The sequence below is a fragment of the Coturnix japonica genome, chromosome 1 (assembly GCF_054131305.1).
Source record: "Coturnix japonica strain WE chromosome 1, WE-NBRP24, whole genome shotgun sequence".
NCBI classification, from domain to species: domain Eukaryota; kingdom Metazoa; phylum Chordata; class Aves; order Galliformes; family Phasianidae; genus Coturnix; species Coturnix japonica.
In genome coordinates this window covers 110907142-110933882 of record NC_140663.1, presented here as the reverse complement: position 1 = coordinate 110933882, position 26741 = coordinate 110907142, and the positions used below count along the sequence as shown (strand labels likewise).

At 43.4% G+C, this 26741-nt stretch overlaps 1 protein-coding gene and 1 long non-coding RNA gene across 10 annotated transcripts in view; one reads left to right on the top strand and one right to left on the bottom strand.

Annotated features, from left to right (window-relative positions):
- The window catches only part of NHS (NHS actin remodeling regulator), a 235923-nt gene extending 215244 nt beyond the window's left edge, over positions 1-20679 (top strand). For 3 of the 8 annotated variants that reach the window (XM_015885992.3, XM_085531306.1, XM_085531312.1), the window contains exons 4-9: positions 5178-5240; positions 7282-7474; positions 10641-10772; positions 12020-14971; positions 15252-15378; positions 16622-20679. In XM_015885992.3, coding sequence (XP_015741478.2) covers positions 5178-5240; positions 7282-7474; positions 10641-10772; positions 12020-14971; positions 15252-15378; positions 16622-17246 — 4092 coding nt within the window. In that variant the 3' untranslated portion in view covers positions 17247-20679. The other 5 variants (XM_015885997.3, XM_085531317.1, XM_085531320.1 and 2 more) reach the window with 3 other exon arrangements.
- The window catches only part of LOC116652462 (uncharacterized), a 7576-nt gene continuing 729 nt past the window's right edge, over positions 19895-26741 (bottom strand). For both annotated transcript variants that reach the window (XR_014940423.1, XR_014940422.1), the window contains exon 2: positions 19895-25622. This is a non-coding gene — a long non-coding RNA (uncharacterized LOC116652462). The remainder of the gene's footprint in view (positions 25623-26741) is intronic.

Sequence of the window (26741 nt, the reverse complement as noted above, 5' to 3'; positions counted from 1 at the left end):
TGCATCCCTACTAATTTTTAGAGTATGAGAAACAGTGAACACTGTCTCCCTTCTTACTTTCTCCATGCCCCTCCTGTTTTTTTCAGGCATGATTTTACTTCCCTATTCATTCCAGGCATTCATTTTTCAAGTTAAAAACCCCTGACTTGATTAGTCTCACTCCACACAGAGCAGTGGTACCAGACAAATTTGTAAGCATCATTCATTCAGGCATTTTTGCCAATGGGGGGGCGGGTGGAAAAAAAAAGAGGAAAGTACAATGAAGGTACAGACTTAGGAAAATGAGGGAAATATTCCTTACGCACGTTCCCATGACAACCCTGCCTGTAGTGCTGCAGAGTGTGAAGATGCTGTGTCATTCCAGCTGCATTTCAGACTCTCTTTCATGTTCTCCACAGTTGGTTTTTTTTTTTTTCCCTTTCTCTGTTTTCACTAAGCGTGTCTCCAAAATCTCAGTATTCCAAATCAGAGTGCAGCTGCTATGGGACCACAATTTCTCCAACCCCCTGTGGCACAGCTGATATAATAAAATAAGGAAGATCAAGCAAGGAACCTGTAGTGTTTGGGAATTCACACTTACACTTGCACAAGGTGCAGTGTCATTTTGTTCATAATTGCGCTTTGAGCAGAAATCTGAAGACAAGAAGCAGGAGGTCGTCTTCTAGTCAGGTTTGGCCTCTCCCTGAGACATCAGCTAGACAAATGAGAAAAGAAAATGACACAGAAGATAATTTATTCCCTCGCTTTGCCATATAAAAATAATACCTGTGGTCTGCCTTAGGATGCTCTGTGCAGCACACAACTGCATGTACAAACTTTCACACACTTCTTGTGCTGAAGCTCTATGAGGCCTCAATAAAAAATATCAGAGTTAAGAGCCAGGCACAAGTTGCGCTACATAATTTCAGTGTGTAAATCCTGCCTGTAGCTGTTAGAAATGAAAACCGCTAGACTCCTCTACTCAGTTCTTGTGAGGCCTCATCTGGAGTACAGTGTCCAGGCCTTGTGGCATCCATCCCTGGAGGCATTCAAGGCCAGGCTGGATGTGGCTCTGGGCAGCCTGGTCTGGTGGTTGACGACCCTGCACAGAGAAGGGGGTTGAAACTATGTGTTCATTGTGGTCCTTTTCAACCCAGGCCATTCTATGATTCTATGACCTTATTCATCAGAATGAACTTGCATAGCCCTGTTTGTGCAATGAGTGTAATACCTACTACCCTGTATGGTACGATTATTGTTTTGTACATACATCTGCTGGGATGCCATGTGTGGCATGACTTCTGTCAGAAAGCACATCTTATTTTTGTCATTACCTTGTCAAAACATTGGAGCAGCACATTAATCATTAACAGATTGTCAGTGCTTTAACAGATCACATTTTGTGGAGCTTCAAAATAAAATGAAACACCCACAAGCAGATAAAACAAAAACTGAGGAAAATGAATCATAGGGAAATGCTGAGAGCAGGCAGGTGAGCAGAGTTGTGTTTTGCAGCAAAAAATAGCACAGTCATTTCTTGTTTTCAGCTGACTGCCTAACAAAGATGCTCTGTAGGTACGAATGTTAATTTCTAATTGAGCAGCTGGCTTTGCTCCAAAAGCACTGGAAAGCTGCTAATCTTTTATTAGCATTTCTTCTCCTTTTATCAGGCCTTTAATTTTTCCAACATATAAATCAGCACCGTTTCCTTGAGCTCCTTTGAGTCGTGTAAGCAGCAGGCTTTCTGTTCTGCAGGAGAGAAAGGGAAAAAGGGAGGGAGGGAGCTTGCACCAGGGTCCACAGAAGGAACTGGGAGCAGCCTCATGTGAACGTGGGACTGAACAGCAGTTCCCATTTTCTCTGCCCTTGCCAGTATGGGAATGGCTGCTTTCAGATGTGAAGTCTAGACGTACTGCTAATGAGTACATTTGATTTCTGTGCTCACTTAGGTTGTAAGCATCCTGCATGCATTTTGTCCACTGCTGGAACTGAACCATATGTGAAGCTTGGCAGCACTGAAGCTGTATTCTAATACACTGCCCACTTTATTCATCCTAGGAAGGCAGTATGCACCACTCAGTGCTATAGAAGCTGGAGGTCATAAATAATATTGATCCCTTATGCTTGTTGTTGGCTGTTACTTATGGAAAGCAGGAGTAAGAAATTATCCTTAGGGGAACAGAGCAGTGCTGTCAGCCACCCAGGTTTTGCCTTCACCTCCAGCACCAGGCACTGCTGCTGCATGGGCTGTGACTCAGCTGCCAGCATTTCCTAAAGAGAACACACTGCCTACATGGTCACAGCAGTGCTGAGGGGGCGGGGAAGGAATTACCTCAGCCACAACTGAATTAGAGAAGCCTGCTGAGGATAAATGCGTAAGGCTCTTGACAAGACTTTTGCATTCTCACAACAGCTTTATTATCTGAACAGAAAATAGCCTTTTTTTTTCCAGAATTTATACTTTTCACTCCACCACTGTGCAGTGCCCAAAATGTCCTGTGCACTAGCTTTGAAATCTCAGTACGTCCTATAACACTGTCACTATCAGGCAGGCCAGGTACATGATCTAACACACACAGTGCTTCCTACAGCAGTCTTCCTTTTTATCTTGAAGATCCTGAAGAGCATCTTGAAGTGGCACCTCAAAGTTTTGGAAGATGTAAAGCAAGTGGAATTAAGTGGCATTTTTGTGTGGAATTGGCCCATTCTTTTCCTCCTCCTGATCCCAGCTGTGGAGGAAGAAATAGGACAGACCCATAAATTACCAGGCTGGTGTGTTTGTGACTGCTAAATTGTTTCTTTGCCACTGCCCTAATGGTATGTAAGGTTTTAATTAGCTAAAAGGGCAATTCATGTGTCCCAGCTTAGGTATCCACAAGTAAAGCTGGGCTCCTCTTAAAACCAGTGGGACAAATGTTTGTGAGTGATGCATCTCATCCCATGTGCTGAGGGAAGGTTAAGCTGAACTGCTCTGCAGCAGTGCTGCTTTCTGTTTCCCTATAGGGAAAGCATGACGGTGATCTCAGACCTGGACATCTTCATGATTTTGTTGCAGTGCACAGAAAACAAAGACTTTCACACTGAAGAGATGGAGAGCAGTGAGAAATCAAATGACGTGTATATGAAACCAAGATTTTTACTGCAAAGCAGTTTCAAGAGCACGCTGTCACCTCTGCAACTGCATGATGGGATAGCTCAGAAAATAGAGATGCTCACATTTGTCAGTGACTGAAGAATAAATCCCTATTCAAACAATTACACACCAGTTTGGTTTCAAAGCAATCTTAGCCCATTAAAGAAAAAATGCCTATTTAAAGTATTCTGGCTTTGTGTTTAACAGATTGATTATCGCCATTGCTGTTTGCCAAGCACACCCACACAAAAGAAATTCACTTTGAAAACTGCCTAATGGCAGATTTGCCCATCAGACCAGAACAGCTTTGGGTGTATAATAATAATTTCTTGCTTAATTATGTGTTCACTCAAGACATTTAGAGATATTCTGGTCTTGTGAGTGAATGAGAACATTTGAGGAGAAGCAGTTTGCTCCCTCCCCAAGCACAGAGGCATTGAAACACTGAGGCTATTGCATGGCACTGTGCTCAGCTGCCTGGCGGTGGGCAGCATGCAGTGTCAGTCAGTAGGTAGGTGACCTTAGTACCACTTGGTCAGATCACAGTGGGAGGTCACAGCACTGTGATGGCAGGAGATGGAAATTTTGTTGCCCAGTTCAGTCCCTCATGGTGTTTTTCTTGTTCCTGTGGCTGGAAGAAGGGACACTAGTAAGTCAGCCTTTGCCTTTCCCATTTTTGATGTTTCTCCATGTAAAGTCTCCATCGCAGAAGTTTGCCCTGCAGTGCTTAAGAGACCTGAGTCTTCAGCACATCAGGGCAAGTCCACGGGTATGCGTAACCAGGAGGTGTTGGAGGAGTCAGGAAGGCAGAGGAATGTACAGGAAAGTAGAAAAACCCTGCATGAACTGGACACAGATTGTCAGCCATTGTTTGTATCTGCTGTAGCCTGTAGTACCCTCTCTAAGGCCAAAGTCAAGCTCCTGCTGCTTCTACCACAGTGGTTTGCCCTTAGCAGCCTGTGGAGCAGGACATCCCTATTCATTTCCTCCTTTACGTGTGCTCAGTGGGGCTCTTCTGGGCCCTTATGGTACTTGTGTAAGATGTAAAAGATTTTCATATTCTGAACTCTTGTCACCTTAGCAATGCTGATCTCCATTCATCTCAGCTCTCCCCAGAGAGCTCTGACACCCTCCAAGGGGAAGGTGAATTTCAGAACATGACCCTGTTAGCTGTGGTAAAAAAGCAGGTAACTTAAAGCAGGTAACTGGAAACTCAGCTGAAAGATCAAGGAAAAAAAAAAATCTTGTGAATCTGAAGAGCAAATTTGGCTAGTTGATGTATTCAATATCCGCACACCTTTTCTTGCTCAAGCAAAAGTGTTCATCCCACAATAAGGGCTTGTTCCCAACTTAGGAGAAATGGTTTTGCAGAGGTCTGGAGGACCTGCTGGAAATGTCTGCTGGAAACAGTCCTCTTTTGATTTTCTCTTTCTGCTCTGCTATAGGACTTACGGGCCACACATTTGGAAGCTTCACTTGGCTTTAGTCACACACACAGGACTGGGGTAAAGCGACAGGTGTTAGAATCTAGCAAGGAGATAGGATGAGTCACACAGTTTACAGAAGACTTTGGTAAACAATGTATTTGTTAAATCATCCTCAGGACCAGCATTATTTATATCCATAGCTTATAAATACCTCAGGCAAGAAAAATTCCTGATACTACAAAATAGATCATTTGTAGTATAATTGGAGAAGTGCTTTACACTGCTCCAGCTTCAGGCAGTACACAGTTCGAGTTCCCGGGATCAATACAAGGCATTCTTAGGGCAATTCAAGTATGTCTATGTAAGGAGTTTGAACCAATTTCACTACAGTTTCATCTGATCCAAGTAAGTGGAATCAGCGTAGTGTTCACATGGATCCAAACAACTCCGTAGGCATAACTGAATGAGGTGGGGCTCATTTGTGGAGTAGTGAGCTGGAAATAGAGGTGGAAATGTCAGGGTGTTTTTTGCCTCTGACACTAGTTTAACCCAGACAAAAATAATGTGCTTTTACCAGAAACGCTCTGTGCATGTTTTTAATTTGATTTTTTTTTCTTTTTTACGTTTCACACTTATAGTTTAACAGCACCCGTTCGCCCTCCCCAGTTGAGTGTTGCCACATGACCCCATGGAGTAGAAAGGTACTGGAAAAACAAGCAATCCTCTGCTGACAGCCCTGTCTCACTCACTCTTCTCCCTTCCAGATCTTCACCCTGCCTCTTGCTTGCTTTTCACTCGCTAACTCTACTGCTCTAAAAGATGCCTCTTCTGTTTCTCATGTCAGTAGGGCACAATAACAACAGCTTTTCCCCTCCTTCATTCTTCACCTCAGAACGATTTCAGGACCTTGTGGCCTCAAAGCCGCCTCTTGTATTCAGTTGCCCCATTAAAGACCTGGACCAAGGCAGAGCCCGTATCATTAGTGACTGCATTTCCTTTTCTCGCAGTGTTATTGACCAACTGCCCATTTTCTCTTTATTATTATTATTATTATTATTATTATTATTATTATTATTATTATTATTATTATTATTATTATTTCCCAACAGTAAGGGCTCCTCGGTGCAGCACCAGGGCATTTTCTCCCTGGGCACCCTGCGATGCTGCCCTGTGCTAAGGAGGAGCTCTGGCAGCGGGAGCTGGTGGTGGGGTCACCTCACCCGCTTTGTCCCCGCTCCATTGTTATCCTGGCAGAGCCGGCAGCCAGTGCTGCCTCCGTGTCTGCTGTGTGTGGGCAGCCTTTGGGGTTTTGTGGGCTTTTATTTTTTTTCTTTTTTTTTCTTCTTTTTTTTTTTTTTGCATGCATCAAACTTTTGGGGAGGGGGGAGTTACCTAGGAAACAAAGTCCTTTGTGCTGGAAGTTTATATGAGCCATTCACGTCTGCTGTGGATCGGCACAAAAGCTGCAGAGAGAAAGAAGGCTGTGATGTTTTCCTAAAACCCAACGTGGGAAAGCTGGGCTTTCCGCAGGCGGGAGGAGGACCCGGGGGTGCTATCAGGGGGTAAGGTCAGCCAGGTAAGTGAGTGTCCTCCCGCACCCTGCCTTAGGTTATGGAACGCTTTTGGGGCTGCTGTCTGGAGCCGGAGGCAGCTCGTTCCTTGGGCTGTATGTGGAGCCAGGGAGGGAAGGCAGCACTACAAAGGCAGTGTCATCCTGCTGCCCGCTGGACATTGCCAGGTTGGGGAGCGCAGCGTTTTGTCTTCGCCAAAAATCACCACAAACTGGAGAGTGAAGCACAAACTGAAGTCATAAGGGAGAAGCTGGGTAGGCAGCAGCTGGGGATGCAGGAGAAGGGCAGCTGAGGAGGCTTTGCTCTTCATACGGAAAGAAGAGGCAGAGTCACTTCCCAGGCTGGGGGAAGAGTTGTCACGGCTCCTGGAAGTATTCTCATGGAGAAAGGGGGGGGGGGGGGGGAAATTGGGCAGAAAAAGGTGAGTGTTTCTCCCATGTATTCCTCCAAAACAATGTCTTTTTTATTATGATTTTTTACAAAGCAAATCCAAAACAGGTTTGTAGCTAGTGCCACATAACAGTGTGATTAATCTGTCTGTTGTAGGCAGCGTTACAGCAACTTTGCAGGACAAGGTGCTGCTGAGGGACTTGTTATTGCTTCAGAAAGAGAACAAAGCATCTGTGTCGCTTCCATACAGTTTACTTTCCTCTCTGTTTCTTTACATTCTGTATCTAGTGCTTCTCTTAGCACGCTGTAAAAATGTGCATGGTTTCTAAACAACACTTTGAATTTCTTCTGGTGGCAGCCCATCTCCTTTGGCCGGTGTCCTCCTGACCTTGGTGCCACTAACACCTGCCGCTTTCCACTGGATTTCTGTAACTTATTTTCTGCTCGTGCCCATAGTTTGTAAAAATGAATTGCGAGTGATTTCTTGGAGCAAGGATGGTTCTCTATTAAGGCATCGGGCCTTCCGGTGCCTGTCCTCAAACAAATGTGTACAAATGGCTGGTCCTCATGGGCAGCCAGCAGAGCAGTGCATTCAAAAGGGTGCACGAGGTATTTGTCTTCTGTGAATGGTGTGTGATTTCAGCCTGTACAGTGTGACTTACTGAGAGCAGCTTGCCATTGCAGCCTGTAAGTGATTGCTGATCTGTGTGCCTGCTTTGTTTCAACAGTAGCCTCATGTGCCTGAGCGGTAGACACTGATTTTGAATGTATTCATTTGCAGTCCCATCCACCAGAGGACGAAGATACAGATGTCATGTTAGGGCAGAGGCCGAAAAATCCAATACATAATATCCCTTCTACACTGGATAAACAAACCAATTGGAGTAAAGCACTACCTCTCCCAACTCCAGAGGAGAAAATGAAACAAGATGCCCAAGTGATTTCTTCTTGCATTATCCCCATCAATGTCACTGGTACAAATCTCTTCTATTTCTTTTTGTATTTATTGCATGGTTCAAGGGAGGTCAAATACTTATTCTGTTTAACTTGTTTGAAGTCACTGGATTTTGCAGTCTGTGGGCAAAGACCTAGCCCGAGGGTTAGTTGCTGGAGGACAGTGGGCTAAATCCATCCTACATGCATGTCTGCTGAAGTCACTGAAGCTGCATCTAGGATTAATTTGGCCTGTACTTTGTGAGTCATGCTGTACAGTGTAATGTAACACTGGTTCCCTGCATAAACAGTGTACTTTTGTTGTGTATATAACCTGCAGCCTGTATTCACAAAGACCTCAAATAGCTTTCTGAATGTAGCTAACTGAAATAATGCAGAAAGCCACAGAAATTAATCATATGATTATCATGTGTAGCAGAAGAGAAACTAGAGGATGTAGGCTACTACATGCAGTGCTTTAAACATGCAAGTCATGACTGTGTAGCATGTAAACCATCACCCAGAGATCTCTTTACATGCAGCTATGCTGAAGGTATAGTAATGGTAAATTTTCTTGTATTTATGTAATATTTTGATGCATTTTACTAGATTTATTTGAAGAAGAATATGTTTATGTAAGCACCAGCTTTATCATTGACTAAATGTGATAGATGACTTGTTTCCAGAATCAAAAATCAGGTTGTTTTTCTCTTTCTCTTTTTCTCTTTCTCTCCTTCCAGAGGGCTATGGTAAAAATAAGGTTTATCTGAATTTTCCTCAATTATTAATTTGCACCAAGTTTTGATTAATGTAAGAGCAGAAAGTGGGCTGACTTTTCCTCGCTTACAGACTTTTAAATAAGCAATCAGGAAGAAAAGCAGGGAGCTTTCAGCTAGCCTCAGACAGCATACTGATATTTCATAGTGTTTTTCCAGAAGCTGGGGTATGGCGGGGAAGTCATATCACTTTGCTCCCGCTTGTGTCTGTCCATGGCTCCCAACCTTCCTGCAGGACAGGCTGCCCAGTCACCTATGGTGCCAGGAGGGCTGCACGCCCCAGCATGGCCCCAGTTCCAGCCAAGGGGCTTGAGTCTGGCTACTTGCTATACAGCCTTCTGGTGGCATCCGTCCTGCACTGCCATGTGCCAGGTGATTCCTGTTGGTGACGGCAATGCACTCCTGGTCCCCCTCTGTCCTGGGCAGTGAAGATGTCTCTGAGCTCTGCTGTCCAGGGAGGTGGCAGCCAGGAGCCACAGAGAGAAGCTGTAGAGACAGCATAGGGTCAGGCCACCTGCCAGCAGAGCAAACTGAGTGGGCTGTGTGGTATAGGCTGGGCACTCCCAATGGACATCCCTGAAGAAAGAAGTAAGTGTTGTGGTACGTTTCCACAATGCATTAGTGTGACGCTCCTCATATGTAGCACATAGGACCCTCAGTATGTAAGCTTTTCAGCAACACTATTGTCACTCAATGCAGTTCAGAGGAGAAATACAGCAGTAGACCAATGGGACCAATGTTAACTTTTCCAGTAATAGAAATTTTTGCCTAGACTCCACCTGCCATACATTGGAACCAAATTTCCTGATCAGTTTTACAGATCAAGAATGGTATGTAATCTTCTGGATGTTTATGTGTATCATTCTCATTAGCACTAATGGGAATAATTTGTATGCATCACGGGGAGGACGTACCCTCTTTCACTTTCCTCTTGGAGATGACCCGTGCATCTGGCACACAGAGCATGTTCAGCTAACTCACAATTGCTGGAAGCCCAGCAATGGTTCTGATTGATTTTTCATTTCAAAGACTTTGCTTTTATTTCTGTTTTGTTCTTTAAGCTTCTCCCAACCCCAAGAAGTGTTCACTTTTTAAAAATGACCGTTGTTGGAGTTTATGGCACTTTCCTTCCATATTAAAGAAAGTTCTTCCTCTCCTTATTTCAGGGACATTGGTGGTTACGGGACATCTGTCTGAAGCCTCTTTTTCACTGTAGTAGATTTCAAGAAGAACTTTTACAAGAAAGTTACTTTTTAACGTTTTACATTGTTATGTAGTGTAATATGTATGTGTACGTCTGTGTATAATTATGTTTTATATAATTATACGCTATTAAAATGGTTTTTATCAGATTTTTATTTTTTTAATTTGTTTTCTTTGATTTGTTTGTTTTTCCTAAGATTACAAACCACTGTACCAGTGATCCTGATGTTAGAGTTTTTACGGACCTGGCGCATTTTTTCTCCCCCATCCCACGTCAGCTTCAGATTGCAGGAGCATACAGCCATGCAAAGAGCCAGTACAGGCAGATGCAGGCCTTTTGGCGAGCCTCCTTTTAACTTTACGTTGACCACAGTGTAAAGAGCAAAGTGAAAGAGACTTTTCTGTGGTAGTGCCATGGAAACATAAAGAAAATGAGGAATTCTTGTCTGTTCTGCGTGACCATGGTTATAAATAGATGTGCATGTGAACCTAGGCTCCTAAATTCACATTTAGGACCTTGAATGTGTGAGCTGATTCCCTGAGCAGACTCCCACGTGTCCTGCTGAGTGCAGAGCACTTGGAAAAGTCAGACCACGTACTGGTGCACAACAATATCTGCTGCCCATTTATTTTATTCTTGGCTATGTGAAAAAAAGAGTGTTTTCTAAACTTGTACATGGAGTTGGCCCTCTTTTAGCTGTCTTCTTTTTTCCAAAATGTTAGGCCCTTTGGCATATCAGTCTCCTAAGAAGCCCTCAGCTACTACAACATGACGTTAAAATCTATATTGTTGTCTTATGCTTAGTTGCTTAAAGTAAGTCAGGCTTTAGTTAGATAGATTACTCCTTGCTGACTAGTTACCGCCATTGTCCCTATGACAGATGAGTAAATAGTTATAAGAAAGATGTCCTGCTACCAAGAGCTCTCAAATTTACTTTCCTTTCTGATTTTCTTTTCTTTTTTTTTCTTCTTTTTTTTTTTTAATTTTTTTTTTTTTTTTCCTCCTTCACTCCTTCTGTTACTTCTGGCACACTAGGCTGTTGAGGGGAAGCTGGAATTAGATATAAAACTGTGATACACTGTAATATAATTTACATAAGAGCTACATAAGGGCTCCCTTATGTTTATTCACAGGCTTAATCCAAGCTCACATACTTCCACTGTGTTCCAGCCATGAAATTTTGTTTACTATTTCTAAAGGCTAATGAGACCTATTTATGGGTTGCAGGAGTTGGTTTTGACAGAGAGGCTAGTATACGCTGCTCTCTTGTTCACTCACAATCTGTACTACAGCGGAGACGAAAGTTGAGGAGGAGGAAAACCATCTCTGGCATCCCCAGAAGAGTGCAACAAGAAATAGGTGTAGTATAAATACAACTCTTCCATAGATAGCTTTCTAACCAACTTAAATTGCAGGGTTCTTGAGCTGGTAGCGGGCATTCCAAAGAAGCAAAACCCTGTAAGTGTAACTGGTTGTGGAGTTTGGGAACGGTGTGTTTTGTTTTTTTTTTATTTACTGCAGTCAGCAAAGCTATATTACTCCATATGGCCTTGATATACTGGGGGCCTTACTGAGTAATATAGATGTACATGTTCAACTCTTATTGTGTAAATGTTAATCAGTTGTTTCTTTTTTTTCCATTTAATTTTTGTTATAAACCCATAGTTGCGTGCATAAAAAGTAACTAGATTAAGTGAAAGTTTTTTCTTGTCTGAGGGGATCTTAAGGTAAAGAAATGACAGATGTTGCTCAGCAAAGTGATGAGCTGCCACAGCTCACTCAGATATCAGTTGGATATCCGCATTAGAGACAGCTGCTGGTGCCCCCACTGAAAGCTTTGCTAAAAGTTCCTTTTCTTTGTCACGCTTGTCCTCAATTCTTCCCCTGCATTCTTTATTACCAAGAATATTTGAAATCAAGCAGCTTACCTCACCTTCTTTTTTTTTTTTTCAGGTGAATTAGGAGCAACTCTGTTGAGGGCAAATCAAGTGTAAAATCAGTCTTAAAACAAAAATAAATGAACAGGATCATTATTACTTAATGTTCATTTGAACCTGAACCCGGCTCTGATACCTCGGTTGGTTGCTGTGAAATTTAATCGGAAGCATAAAGAATGTGTTTATCATAGGGAATAAGCAACCAGAGAACCTATGAAACAAAGATCCTGTTACTGTGCAAATATTCTTGGTAGGAAAGAAGCGGATAATGGAAATTCTGAAAATGATATGTAGTTAAAGTGGAATTATTTTTAGAAGTTTATAGAGTGTTTTGTCAGGCAGCTACTCCTGAAAGCTGCCTGCAGCTACTTGCAATACAGTGACCAAAAAAATGAAAAGTTAATATTCATCTTAATATTTACCACAGCAAGATCAGCTCTACGTGAGATCACATTGCAGAAATAGGAGAACTGATATCACATTGCAGGACTAGGAGAATTTCCCACCTCACTGGGATGAGGTCTGCCTTATATACATATTATAGCTGAGTTAGGTTTGGTACACCACTCAGCAAGATTAAATGCAGATATGCTTCTTGGGTTGCTTTGTGGGTCGTCTCATGTCAGGACGTACAAAGCGGTCTCTCACCCAGCTTTACGTGTACCCTAGATTCGGATGAGTCGCCAGTGGCAAGGGAGCGCAATGTGATTGTGCATGCCAACCCGGACTTCTCCAGTGCCAGCAGCCGGCGGTCAGGGACCAGGGACTCGGAGTGCCAGACAGAAGAAATCCTTATCGCTGCTCCCTCCCGGCGCCGTATCCGCGCACAGAGGGGGCAGAGTGTGGTCGCCTCCCTCTCACATTCTGCTGGCAACATTTTGGTGCTGGCAGACAACGGGGATGCTGTCTTCACTGCTGCTGTCAGCAACCGCATCCGATCGCGAAGCCTCCCTCGTGAGGGAGCAAGAGCCAGCGAGGGTGACACAGCTGCTACCACCAAGAGTTCAGCGTACGAAGCAGAGTGCTTCCTAGCCAGCCAGGAGAGGCACCCAAAAAAAGGGAAGGACGTTCTGAGCAAACAGGGTTCACAAGAGCACCAGCCCCTGGGTTTAACTTGTCCTCAGCACCTGCACAGCCCCGAACACAGCATCGGTGAGAGAGGGAGGTCACGACTGTCAAGGATGGCAGATTCAGGAAGCTGCGAGATTTCATCCAACTCAGACACTTTTGGGAGCCCCATTCACTCCATCTCCACAGCAGGAGTCCTGCTTAGCAGCCACATGGATCAAAAGGACGATCACCAGTCCTCCAGTGGCAACTGGAGTGGGAGCAGCTCCACATGTCCCTCTCAGACATCCGAAACCATTCCTCCTGCTGCCTCTCCACCACTGACTGGCTCCTCACACTGTGACTCCGAGCTGTCCCTCAACACCGCTCCCAATGCCAATGAGGATTCAAGTGTCTTCATCACAGAGCAGTACGGTGACAATGTGGACAAGGTCAGAGGCCACAGGGCAAGCTCTTTCACCTCCACTGTAGCAGATCTACTCGATGACCCCAACAACAGCAACACAAGTGACAGTGAGTGGAACTATCTGCACCACCACCACGATGCATCCTGTCGCCAGGACTTCAGCCCCGAGCGCACCAAGGCTGACAGTCTGGGATGCCCGAGCTTCACAAGCGTGGGCACATATGACAGCTTCCTAGAGAAGAGCCCCTCTGACAAGGCAGACACTAGCTCACACTTCTCCGTGGATACTGAAGGATACTATACCTCCATGCACTTTGACTGCGGTCTCAAGGGCAACAAGAGCTATATTTGCAACTATGCAGCTGCAGGCTCTGAGAGCGGCCAGATGGCAAGCGTGACCTCCAGCCTGGCTGACTGCACCTGGCAGGAATGCATCGGTCACAGGAGGCAGGGACGGCAGGGCATCTCTCTGAAGAAACCAAAGGCAAAGCCAGCTCCACCAAAACGCAGCTCATCTTTAAGGAAATCTGAGGGCAGCGTGGATCTTCCCGAGAAGAAAGAACCAAAGATTAGTGGTGGGCAGCACACGTTGCACACTGCCAGGGAAATGAAGCTGCCACTTGAGTTTTCCAACACACCTTCCAGAGCAGAGGCCTCTAGCCTGCCACTCAAACCCGAGCTGCCCTGGGTGAGCCAGAGCGATGGTGGCATGAAGGATGCTCAGTTTGATACAGCTGACATGCCATCCTTCAAAGATGAAGGTGCTGAACAACCTCACTATGCAGACCTCTGGCTCCTGAATGACTTGAAATCTGGTGATCCTTACAGGTCTTTATCTAATTCGAGCACTGCTACGGGTACCACAGTCATAGAGTGCATCAAGTCACCAGAAAGCTCAGAGTCTCAGACATCCCAGTCTGGGTCGCGGGCCACCACCCCATCCCTGCCTTCTGTCGACAGCGAGTTTAAACTGGCATCTCCAGAGAAGCTGGCAGGGCTGGCCTCACCCTCCAGCGGGTACTCCAGCCAGTCGGAGACACCAACCTCTTCCTTCCCAACCGCTTTCTTCTCTGGGCCGCTGTCCCCGGGGGGCAGCAAGAGGAAACCAAAAGTACCCGAGAGGAAGTCCTCACTCCAACAGCCGCTCACTAAAGATGGCACCATGTCTGCAAGCAAAGACCTCGAACTCCCAATTATACCTCCGACCCATCTCGACCTAAGTGCTCTTCACAGTGTCTTGAATAAACCGTTTGCTCACCGGCACCAGCTTCACGCCTTCAATCCCAGCAAGCAGAGCACAGTGGGGGAAGCCCTTAGCCCTAGCCATCCCTCTGCCCTTGCCATCACCCCCTCCGTCCTCAAGTCTGTGCACCTCAGGGCCATCAACAGGCCTGAAGAAGTGAAGCAGAAGGGCAGTATTCCCGACCTGCTCTGCATCCAAGAGCCCACACTGGTGGCTGGTGATGTTTCGCCAGGGAAAATGAGGCCACTCCCAGCCAAGAAGCCAGTATCACGGCAGTACTCCTCTGAGGAGGCCATCATGTCATATATTGACTCTTCCCCAGCAGAAATGGGCCCTGGGAAGCCATCTTTAGAAAAAAGCTCCTCTTTCAGTGGACAGAGTAATTATGAGCCGGAAATTGTACCTTCAGCAGGAGTGGCTCTGGTTGAAATGAAAACTGTGAAGGACCAAATAACCCCAGCCGCTGAGCATTTGCTAGACAGTGCTCTAAATCAGACCTGTGCAGTTTCTACAGAAGGATTTCAGAAAGGCTCAGCTCTCCTCACAGGTGATCATGAAGCAGGGAATGCAAACAGGGGAGCAGAACTGGAGAGCCACCTTGAGCATGCGCAGGCCCAGCCTGAGCTCTGTGGCAGTGAGCAGCAGCTGGAGCTCGGCATGGCGGGTGACAGCCCCGCTCAGGCAGAGAGAGCAGATGTCAGTGATCAGCTTAAGCACCAACTCGATTTAAGCCACCACGTGCCTGGGAATATCAGCTATGAATCAGAGACGGCAGCAGTAAACTTGCTTAGTGAAGCCAGTTGCAAGCAGGAGAACATCACATCAGGTATTCCTACCAGAAGTGCCTCTGGTACCAGCAGGGCAGATGAGACAGCGGGTGGAACAGAAGAGCCATCACTGAAAGGTCAGTTGGGTCCTCTTTTCTGTGCTGCAATTCATTCTGTGGCGGGGGGTGTCACTGACATCAGGATGAAGGACTGGTGCCCTGGAGGTGTCACACAGCGTGACAGGCCTCAGTTAGCCCTCCTGGGCTGACGGCACAGCACTCAGGGATTAGAGGATGAAGTCTGTATGGTTAGCAGTGGCCACCTGCTTACACATGGAGCTTATGCCTTGCACTAGCTGTGCTCTTTCAAAATACAGCACTTGTCTGACTCTAACCATGGTTTCTGTATTTATCTCAGAGTCTTCTCCAAGCGACGACTCCATCATGTCCCCACTGAGTGAAGACTCTCAGGCTGAAGCTGAGGACGTTTTTGTGTCTCCCAACAAACCTCGCACTACTGAGGACCTGTTTGCAGTCATTCACAGGTGAGCTAACCTTCTTGCAACTATGAACTGCAAAAGCAGCCATCCTTTCCCCACCTGCATGATCATCCACTGCAGAATAATTATCTGATGGTTAAACCCTGTCTTGACCCCAGTTGTAGCTATTGTGGTGATATAACCAAGGCATGAAGAAATATCCTAGCCAGCACTGATGCTGGATGAAATGAAGCCTCATTGATGTCTCGCCTCGCAAGTATGGGGATGAGTTAACCCTCCTCAGATTGGGCAAATTTGTAATAATTGGCACATGGTACAATAATCATAATCTAGACTCAGACTTAACCCAGAAGATCAGTCACTCAGACCCCTGGAGAAAGATGATGGTGGAAGTGTCGCTCGCCACCCAGGCTTTACCATCCAGTTGTGTTTCTGGACTGAGTCCCACTTACAGCTTGCTGCTGCTTGATTTTATAGGCAATATTTCACATGCCATTATGCTTCCATGTTTTGTAACATGTCATCACATTCTGGCAACCTGATGCCTGGGCACTGATGAGTCTGCTGGGCAAATGTTCATTTCACAGTACCAAAAAGGGAATGATAAAGTAGTAAGGGTGATACATCTTACATATTATGGCTGTTTACATATTATGACTGTTTGCCTTATAAAATGATGTTTGTGGTGCTAACCATATTGGCAGGGGTCAGGAGTAGCAGGTGCTGATCATGTGTGCGTTATGAGTATCATTGCAGCATGTGCAGGATGCTTCACAAATAAGATCAGGCTGCTCTAACAAACATCCCCAAAGGAAACTCCCCACACTGGTTCCTGTATGCTGCCCACCAGCTCTATTCTTATAAGTGAGTTGCCATACCAAGAATGAAGAGGAGGCATCTCTTCAAATTCAGAGTATTTTGCATTCAGTTGAAATTTGCAATCACAGCTGAAATCAAAGATTTCTAATAATGATCAGATTATTATGATTATTTGGCTAACTTGGGGGGACTCTGCAGGCATCACTGTCTTTATAAAGAGCAGGTTGTTCGTAAATTGTTTTAAAAGAGCCAGGTAAGATTTAGAGAGACTGTGCCACAGTGCCTCAGTCCTTGTACAAGAGCTATTATGCCTTTAAGTGCTGTCAGTCACTGACAGCCTGATATTTGGCAGAGGGATTAAAAGAGACCACGTTCATTTGAAAGCATGGTGTATCTGTGTAACTCCAGACTAGTGGGAAGCGTTCTACAAAGACTGCATATGAAGGAGTGTTTCTTTGTATTTTTACAGATCAAAAAGGAAAGTTCTTGGGAGAAAGGACTCTGGAGATCTGTCTGTAAGGAACAGACTGAGAGCTTCCTCTGGAACTAGCAGCCAGCTGCCCACCAGCAGCACACTGCCCGCCAGCAGCACATCACCCGCCAGCAGCGCAGGTACTCCCATGAGCAGTCAGAGGTCTCCCGGACTGATATACAGGAATGCCAAGAAGTCCAACACATCTAACGAGGAGTTTAAACTGCTGCTCCTTAAAAAAGGCAGTCGGTCTGATTCTAGCTACAGGATGTCTGCCACGGAAATCCTGAAAAGCCCTATTCTGCCCAAGTCTCCTGGAGAGCTGACAGTGGATGCTTCCCAAAGCCAGGACGAGTGTCCCCCAGTGACAAGCCCTGATGCATCATCCCCATTGTCCCCCTGTTCACCGAGGGTCAACGCAGAAGGTTTCTCCTCCAAGAGCTTTCCAATGTCAGCATCTTCACGAGTGGGGCGCTCACGGGCGCCGCCAGCTGCCAGCAGCAGCAGGTACAGCGTGCGCTGCCGGCTGTACAACACGCCAATGCAGGCCATCTCAGAGGGGGAGACCGAGAACTCAGACGGCAGTCCACATGATGACCGCTCTTCTCAGAGCTCAACGTAGGCTCCAAAGACTGCTGACACCATGTGAGCTGAGTGAGGATGTGAATAGAAGAGGCCAATGCTGTAGCAGTCAAAACAATAATTGCAGGGCAATATTGATGCTTAAATGTGTTTGTGTTCATAGGACGCTGGGGAAACAGAGGCCTACGGCTGTAGCTATGACCTTACATTTTCTAACAGTAGAAAGATAGGCTATGTCTATTCTGTTTTCCTTTAGCTTCATTTGGTTTATCCCACTCATTTCTGTTGTCACTGTGTATTTCATGGCTATACACTTTTCTCAGAGTTCAAAGTGACTTTTTGTGGGGTTTTTTTTTTGTTTGTTTGTTTTTTTCCAGAAGCTGCCCATCTAGAAACAAATCCCTCACTGTAGTGCTTCCCTAGGAAGAAAAATAAAAAAGCAAACGCTCTCCAGGATTGGTATTTTTCTACACTAAAATGAGCTGAAACAAAATTTAGAAGAAATTAACAGAGCATATGTAAATATCATATTTTTGATAAAAATCTGTAAATAGAACTATCAAAGAGTGGACGTGGTGAACAATTTCCTGCATAACAGCTTTGTTTATAGAAGACAAAAGGAGTCAAATGTAATAACTGTATTCTGTGAATACCATTTTCATATCAAACATAAGTTCACATGGCCACCAACAACCACTTTCGGTGCCATAAGCCTCAAAGAAGACACTTAGCAGTCAAAAGGAATTCTCCACTTCAGCTACGAATTACCAGCTGACTGAGAGTGGATTGAAGTAACCATTTGTCTTTCTAGCATAGCCCCAACAAGCTAACTGAGAAGTGCAGTTGTGAGTTTTAGCACGACCATTGGTTGGGAAGACAGGTGTGCTTCTGACAGAACAAAGTCATTCCTGACACAAAGCCCCAAACGGTCTCATCTGGTGGTGCCCCCGGGTCTTCGTGCTAACAGGGACTGATTTAGCAAGAACAGACATGAGGAAATAGTACTTAGCTTCATATTCCTATTAGGCTATTGGGATACATAACACAGTCATAACCTGGTAAAGATAATCTTTAAACATAATTAGTTTCTGGTTCTTAAGGGAAACAAATAAATGATAAGCATGCAACAAGCGCTTTCAATTTATCAGTAAATATCTGCGATGAGTTTTCAGTGAAGCTTTCTCTTTGTGCTGATGAGATTCATGCTACCTAAATATTTACCAAAATGACACTGTGAAAATGTAGCTGGGAATTAGGTATGTGTATGCATTATTTATATTCACTGCGAAACCGTGAAGGGGAAAGCTCTGGTTTCTTGTGCCAGCCACAGACGTTTGGTTTTCGTCTGGGTTCACCAGAAGCATGCAGCAGGGTGGGGGATTGGGATGGGCTGGGAGAGGAGATAAATCAAAGCAAATGCTTTGACACAAATGAAGGCAGGGAAATAAAAGCTTAATTACTTGAAGTTACTTGAATTTTCTTGTCTTAAAACTGAAAGGATGCGTACTTTTAAGCTCAGCCCACAAGTTGCTTTATACTTTTAATTTTTAAATGAAATACAACCAGTTCTTGGTCTTATTCTCCTTTGGGCCACCACTGTTTTCACAGCATAGCCCAACCACGCCGCTCAGAGAACAAGGCCCTCTTTGTCCAAAATTTGTGCAGTTGGTGTCAAGGAATGCCGCGTTGCAACACCGAAGGCTCTGGGTTCGAATCCCCCTGTGGCGCAAGTGGTAGAAGTGCCGCTCTGCTACACAGAGGCTCGAATCCCGGGGGGTTGGACTCAATGATCTCTAAGGTCCCTTCCAACCCACACGAGACTATGATACTATGAATTGCTGTAGGAAATGCTTTGGAGCAGAGGAACAGAAGGGATGTTAGTGCAGAGAAATAGCGCAAGAAGAAACGTGGTACACAGTAGGACAGATTGAACAGGACAGCAGAAAGAGCATACTTGGATCCTAAAGAAATCAACTCAAAGCTGGCTTTAAGCAGAAGTAGATGATAGGGAAGTGGAATGTATGAAATGGGTTTTTCCCTTTTTTTTTTTTTTTTTCCTTTTAATCACGTAATGCATAAAGCTTAAGAGTTTTAAAAGCGGGCAGATCATGTTTTGAAGAGGAAGGTTCTTATGATTTTAAAAGTTTGAGCAAGTCAGAGGGGTTGAACAAATCCTCAGAGGTATTTCCAATAAGGTTTATATCTCATTTGGTCTAGTGTACACTATAAAATATGTAATTCAGGGTATCCTACCGTCTTCCTGTGTCTGCTTGTGTGCAGTATGAGAGTTGGAATTACTATGCGAGTTGGAATTACTATGCATGTGGTATGTGTGTTGAGAAGAGAGGTAGTAAATCAGGGCTTCAAAATGGGGAAGTCTGAAACAGTTTTAATAAGGGCAGGTGGAGCAAGGTTTTGGAAATAAATGGCTAGTCTTATTAGTAGCTTAGTTAAGAAAAGGAGCTGAAACACAAGTAAAAGAGTGAAGATTCTATGGAATTGCTTAGTGTATAAAACAACACTTTCTGGAAGACATGAGGAAGCTTTGATACTAAGAGAAAATTCTTAGTTTGGCATCTTGAGTCATTTTCCAAGGAAGTTTTACCCAAAGCACTTTTATAAACGTTTAACCTAAAAGGCGTTACATATGTTTAAAGAATCATTCAAAAACTGTAAAGAGAATACAGCTGAGTTGACACTGGTGGTACCACTTTTTATTACCAACCAACAATTTAACAGCTGCCATTTATCGGTATCTAAGCACTAAAAATGAACTGTGAGGCAGTATTTCATGTACAGAATGGGCAGAGAACAGGAACATTGTATATCTTGAAACAGGGTACAGCACATGCATTAGGCAACCAGTGAATCATCATTTCAAACTATGTTCTGTTGCTCGCACTGATGTTAAGGAAATCACACATATATTCAGAAAAGTAACATTTCCCCCTTTTTCTTCTTTTTCTTGTGGCAGCATAGAGGAGATGGAATAGTTGTAGCAAATAAAGCATATACGTGCTGTTGCCAAAGGTCAGTGATTGAGTGCATTTGCTGCAGTGGTGGCAGATATAGAGAAATACTGTAGGTTATGACTTAAAGAATTTAAAAATTAAAAAAAAAAAAATAAATAAAGAAGGTTACAGTGTAACTATTTTGGTACTAGCACCAGTTCATGCTGGCAGAAAAGACAATGGTTTATGGACTTGCATCCATTTTGTATTTTTGTAATATTTGTAAATACGAACTTTTTAAATTGTTGCAAAGATGGTTTCTTTTGTAAAATGTTTCCAAAGTTTACATTAAATCCAAGCCTTTGTATATTTTAGAGCTGTGCAACACTTTAAGTCTTGTATTTATTTTTAGTAAAAACGGTGACAGTTTCATTGTGAACCCCTCTCAAAAAATGTGTTGGAAAAGTTTGATTACCTAGAAAGTGTGTACAGAAACTGCAAATAAACGTGACTGCAATTAAATCACACCTTCCCATTGTTTGTTGAGAAGCATGAACTCTTATCTACTCAACAAGAAGTACAGTATTTCCAGAAGTAAGACTCTGGGCATCAAACATTGCAAACTAATCTTTGTTTTCCCTTAAACTCAAGTCAGTTTGGTTCCTGGGAGATCAAGAAGCCTTGGCCCAGAAGCTAGGTGCTTTAAATGTTCTAAAATTGCGTGCCTGCAGGTGAAGGGGAAGGGAAGAAGCTTTTGTTTCCTCTGTCATTCTATCAGTAGCTTTTCTACCCTGTATATGAAGTTCTTAAAAAAAAAAAGAAAAAAAGAAAAAAAAAAAAGAAAAAAGAAAATGTGCATAGAAAGAAAAGCTGAAAGACAGAGTTCTAGTGCCTTAGTGTGGAAAAAAAAAATCAGCCTTGGGGAATGCAGCTGAGCTATCTGAAATCGTGCCTTGCAAAGATATAAAGATTTCCCCATGGGTGTGGTACTACAGTAGTCTCCATGTGGGAATCAGTTTACGTAACATTCACTTTAATCAGATGGTCAAGTATTAAATGGTTACGTAGATCATCAGCTGATGTGTTATGCATCTCTTCCAATCCAGAAATACAGATAAGCAAGAACTGCAGGAAGAAGTTAGCCAACAGAGGCAGGCACAATCTGTTTCTTATCTGCTTGCTGCACGCCTATTCTTTTATGCTCAGTGAGAAGAAAATTAAACATTAGACTTCATAAGATATACCCATTGGGTTTTTTTATGTATGTGAAGTCAGCAACTTTTGCCTTTGTAAAATCCAGGCTTCAGCATGTACCACTGGTTACATATACATAGCATACTACATCCAGGGATAATATGAATCAGATACTATAAGCACCATCACTGCATACACAAGCTTTTTTCATGTTGCACTGTCTGGCTCAGCAGAGCATCCTATCATGCTGTCCAGGGAATGTGTGTGGGAAGACTAAGGAGTGTAAAAGGTTGTTTTTCGTTTGGAAGATAAAAAGGACATAGGTGTGGTAACACACTGCAGCAAAAACACTGGTACTTCCTCTGCAGAGTGCAATTCAAATACACACGTATGTAACCCCTGCAACAAAGCTACCTCCAGGTTTCACCTGCGGTATTTACAGAGGCTTGGCAATTCAGCCCAGATTCTGAGTCAAATGGGGTTCTCCTTGAACTAGCAAACATGAAGAATGTCTTCATTTCCATATATGCCACACAAACCTTGTTTCAGAAAAGGGACAAATGTAAGAATTATTTTCAAACAGTGATGTTAGAGCCTGCTCTTGGGAGTACTTCCGGTGCTTTCATAAGCTGCTCTATGTAACACTTACGCACCTGGGAAGCAAAGTACTTTCCTGATGGTCTGATCACTGGATTACAGCCATCCATCTTCTCAATTTGCCTTTTCCTGGCACTTGGCTCCCCACTGCACCCCACAGCAGCACTATATGTTGGGGAGGCAGCACAGGAGGAGCACTGGGGTGGTGCCAGGCTGCTTTCCTTTTTTGCAGTGTGTAGGGCTGGATTCCCACTACCCACACAGGTAACCACTGTGCTATTCTAGAAAAGGGAAACAATAGCCACAACTGCCGTTTTAGTATCAGTTTCAAATTCAGCCTGTAAGAATGCATCTTGGCAATGAGGAACACTCCCACTACCAAATCTCCAACACCAGCCCTTTCCAAGAGCCCATTGCACAGAAGCTGGATGACAACCACTCTGACCCAAGAGTTATGCACACAGTGCATGCCTGCACTGGGGCAGTGGTAGCATCATGAGTGGAGACACTTGAAAAGATAACAGCAGTTTCAGGACTGGGCAGCCACCCACACAGGTGTTTTGGAGTTTTTTTGTGAACATGGGGGCTTTTAGGTGCTTAAATGTGGCTTCCAATAATCAGGTACTTTCTAGATCATGGGTACGTCAGGCATCCCCAATTAGCAGAGTTACAATTACTCAATTTTATAAATTTTGTCTCCTAACTGCTATGCTGTTAGTTCTGTCACCTCTTGTAGCTCTGGGTCTGACCATCCCCCTAACAAGGCAGCTCCTGGGGAACAAGGTAGCCAAGAGCTGGCTGCAAGCTTAGTGCTGATTTCCATTACGCTATTTGAATTGCATTAATTACATTTCTCTCCTTTAATTCTTTACTTGGTGACAGAAGCGTGTACTAGGTGTTCTGATTTCTGGATTAAAGTCAGGCTGACCAGTTGTCTACCCAGTTGTCCCCGTTGTGTTCTTAACCACCAGCTTGACAGCATTCCCCTGAGACCTGTCTAGTGCCCAGCGTTATTGGTTATAAGAATTCTTCTGCACTTCTCTTAATTTCTGAAAAGCAAGTTATCCAGCTCCACTGACTGAAGACATTTGACTTTAATTACCTCATTACGAATGGATAAGGTTTCGCAACGTATCTGGATAGACTCCTGAAAGAGAAAACAGAGGAAATGAATCCATATCCTCCAACACAGGCTCGAGGTCAGGATAACAAAACAGGTGAACAGCTAAACACAATCTTTCGCACTCACGCACTTGCATTGCCATTTAAACTTCCCCAGAGTTGGAAAAATCAGAAAACCGCTATGAACATTAAAGCAAATTTATCCTATAAAAGGTACAAGAAAAAAAGCTTTCTGATTTTTCCCAAGATGAATTAAAAGGGTACACAAAACAGCGATGTTCATGAAAGCATTATGAGTTGGTAGCTTTCATCCATTCTCACTCTCACTCTCTCTCTCTCTATATATATATATTTAATCAGAACGTTATCCAACTAGTACACGACTACTCACTCTTGCTATTTCACAATACAGTTGCAAATCATAAACTACTCTTATCAGGAAACAACTGCTTCTACAGCTCCCTTTAAATTCACTGTGGGGGCAGAGGAGAGGCAGGAACTGCTCTCTCAGCACCAAGAAAAGAGTAGCAAAACCCATTGAAATACCATCTCAGCAAGGTACTTAATGAAACACAAAAACTGGCCTTCTTGACAACAGCAACTACACAATTAAGAACAGCCTTGTTCTGTAGTAATGGCTTTGCAATATTTAGTGTGAGGCTATTTCTCTTTTATTTTTCTCAAATAAACACTATGTCTACAAAAAAAGCAGTCACCCAATGAGCTTCCTGTGGAAATTCACACTGAGAGAGAAAATTGTGCAAGTAACATGACTGAACCTGTGGTTTGGCCACTTTGTTAACCAGTCACAGTGAATATGAGGCAGGTGGCTTAGATCTATTATAAGCCCCCAATGCCAGAAAAAGAAATCATCAGATAAAAGCACTTCCATGAATAAATGACATTCAAAATCTGTAGGAGTATAGCATTCAGTTCCTGAGCAATCAAGTTCATTAATATATTTAAAAGGCTAGCACAGGACTATGATGTTATTACTTAGCATTCATCCATTTATATCTTCCTTTTAAAAGTACATCCTTTAGGTGTTCTTTAAAAGCCTACTGGGCAGCAGAAGAATTACATAAATTCTTCACTTGAAAGTAATGAAAACAAATGGTTTTATTACCATGTAAGAATGTCATATCCTCAAAAAAGAATCATCTAGAATCTTTTCTTGGGCTTCAAGCTTCCACTGTTTTATTGGTTCTGGCAGATAATTTAAAGGTAGATCCAAAGCAAAGTGAATGAAATATAGACCATACCTTATAAGTACAGATGCCAAACCACAACATCCTAATCCTATGATCTGCTTCTGTGCATTTCACTTTGCCAAGAGAGCTGAACCATCAAACAAATCCTGATCATGCGAATTTAGGCTGTAATTCCTGTTACTTTTGTAAACTCAAAGCACAAAACAAGTTCTGGGACCTATGAAGACAAGCACGTAAACAGACCTAGTTCTGAACATTGCTCATCATCTGAAACATCTAACAATACAAAGTAACAAGTTTCAAACCTGAAAAGAGGATCTTTCACAAACAGATAAAGAAAGATAAATTTAAGAGTTACTAGTTCCAATAAAATCAAAATCTGAGTAACAAAAAATATGGCCAACAAATTAATTCCAGGAAAGATCTTATGGAAACAGATCCAAGAACAATAAATACTTTGTAGATCAGGTTTTCTCACTCCTGGAATCAAATGAATTATTAGCTGTCTCCTTTCCCTGTAACAACATCCTGACTACCTCCACTTCCTTGAGTTTTCTTTTCGAATCTATCCCTCCTACCTGATCAGTAAGCCACTGAAATTATATTCATAGAAAAACAGAAGAGTATATATCACTTTATATCATCTAGACAAAACTTTCTGAAACAGAATGGTGCAACTCAAAACTGAAATTTTATGACCTCTAGTGTACTGGATAATTCCTTTCAATATAGCTTCACTTCCTAAAGATTGGAGTCTCCTTGCCTCTTTCTCACATATCTCTCTTGTAAGCTCTTCCAAATACCACTGCCCCACAAGAGTACAGAAATCAGATATCTGTACAAACTTTTTCAATGTTTACCTTCAATCTCAGCATTTCTTTATCCTTGTCCTGACTACTTCCTCTCCACAGCAGTATCTCCTATCTTTGGTTCCTTTACTTCTTGGTCTGTGTTTCTTCTCCCTGTTCAGCCTCCGTGGCCTTCCAAGATCTACTTATTCCAAAATTGTTACTTTCAGGGACTGCTTCCCAGGCAAATTCTTGCCTTGTCATTAAATAAATAAATAAATAAAAATGTTTCTGCAGAAAAAAATATAGAGAAAATAAAACTATTCTGAAAACAGATGGGATCCCTGTTACTTATGCATTCTACCCTCACCTCAAGTTTTTTGGGATGATGAAGCTCTTAGCTTAATCACTGCACTTCCAGACCTGCAGTTCAAGAAAAGCAGCAGCAGCAAACACTGACGTGTTCTCATGAAGAATCAGTTGCACAAGAAAATGGAAGTACAATACTGACATCATTCAAGATGGAGCTTGTAGATGTTTGTCCTCCACATTGCTATCAGTGTCAAAGAGAGAAAAGCTTTTTGACTAATCCTTCAGGTTTATGAGGAAATAAGACAAAGTCTATAAGCATTCCTTTCATACATATGTAATTCTTACACATCTCACATTAATTCTCACAGACTATATACATAGGTCACTCCAAAAGTAATGCCTCCCAAAAGTAATGCATCTCATTTATTTCCATGGAAACTATAACAGATATGAAGTCTACAATAACACTATTTGATAGAGCAAATTCTCAGCTATAAAACACTCTTGTCACCACCATCACCTATGCACTTTTGCCAGCAATGAACAAGAGCCTGCATGCCATCCATGCTCATAACTATTTGCACCACTAAAGGTGACCTATTGTCACCACTGCTGAAATGCACTACCCACACCTCACTGTGCTCACACCCACTGGTTGGGTCTCCATCAACATTCAGCAAGCATTGATGAATGCCAATGGGTGCCATTTTTTCCACATAGAGAAAATTCGTTACACACTTGTGCTTCATCCGCACTTCCATGTCCATCCCATACTCCCCAGCTACTGCCACCTACACATATGTGCCCACAAGGCCACAGCCCTGTGGTAGCTGCTGTCAGAATCCACTCTCCCTCCCACCAATGCTCCAGGCAGAACTGACTGGAACTTCCCACCATGGCCTTATTCTTACAGAAAACCTTGGCTTCATCTACAGCCTGGGTAAAAATGTTCTCCTAATCTCTAATCTGAATCTCCTCCCTCTTATTTTAAAGCTGTTTCCCCTTGTCTAATCACTTGTCTTTACGCATTTATACTCCTGACTGATCCTGAACACTTAGGCAGAAAGGCTGCATCCATGAGATCCCCACAGCCCCACCATACACAGCAACAACAGATTTACACCGATGCCATCCACATATTTAAACTATTCAAGGCTCAATTTACAAATCCAATTTCAAATAATTAAAAGAGAAAGATGTTGGCACATAGAAATCATTGATGCAGCAGGGCTGAGGCTGAAATTTGTACGTTCTGCCCTTCCCAAAGCATTTCTGTAAGGAGAGGAGCCCTGCTACCTCACTTCATAAAGTCAGAAAACCTCATGTAAAGCGAGTACCGCCTTTTGCAGCTGTTTAAACC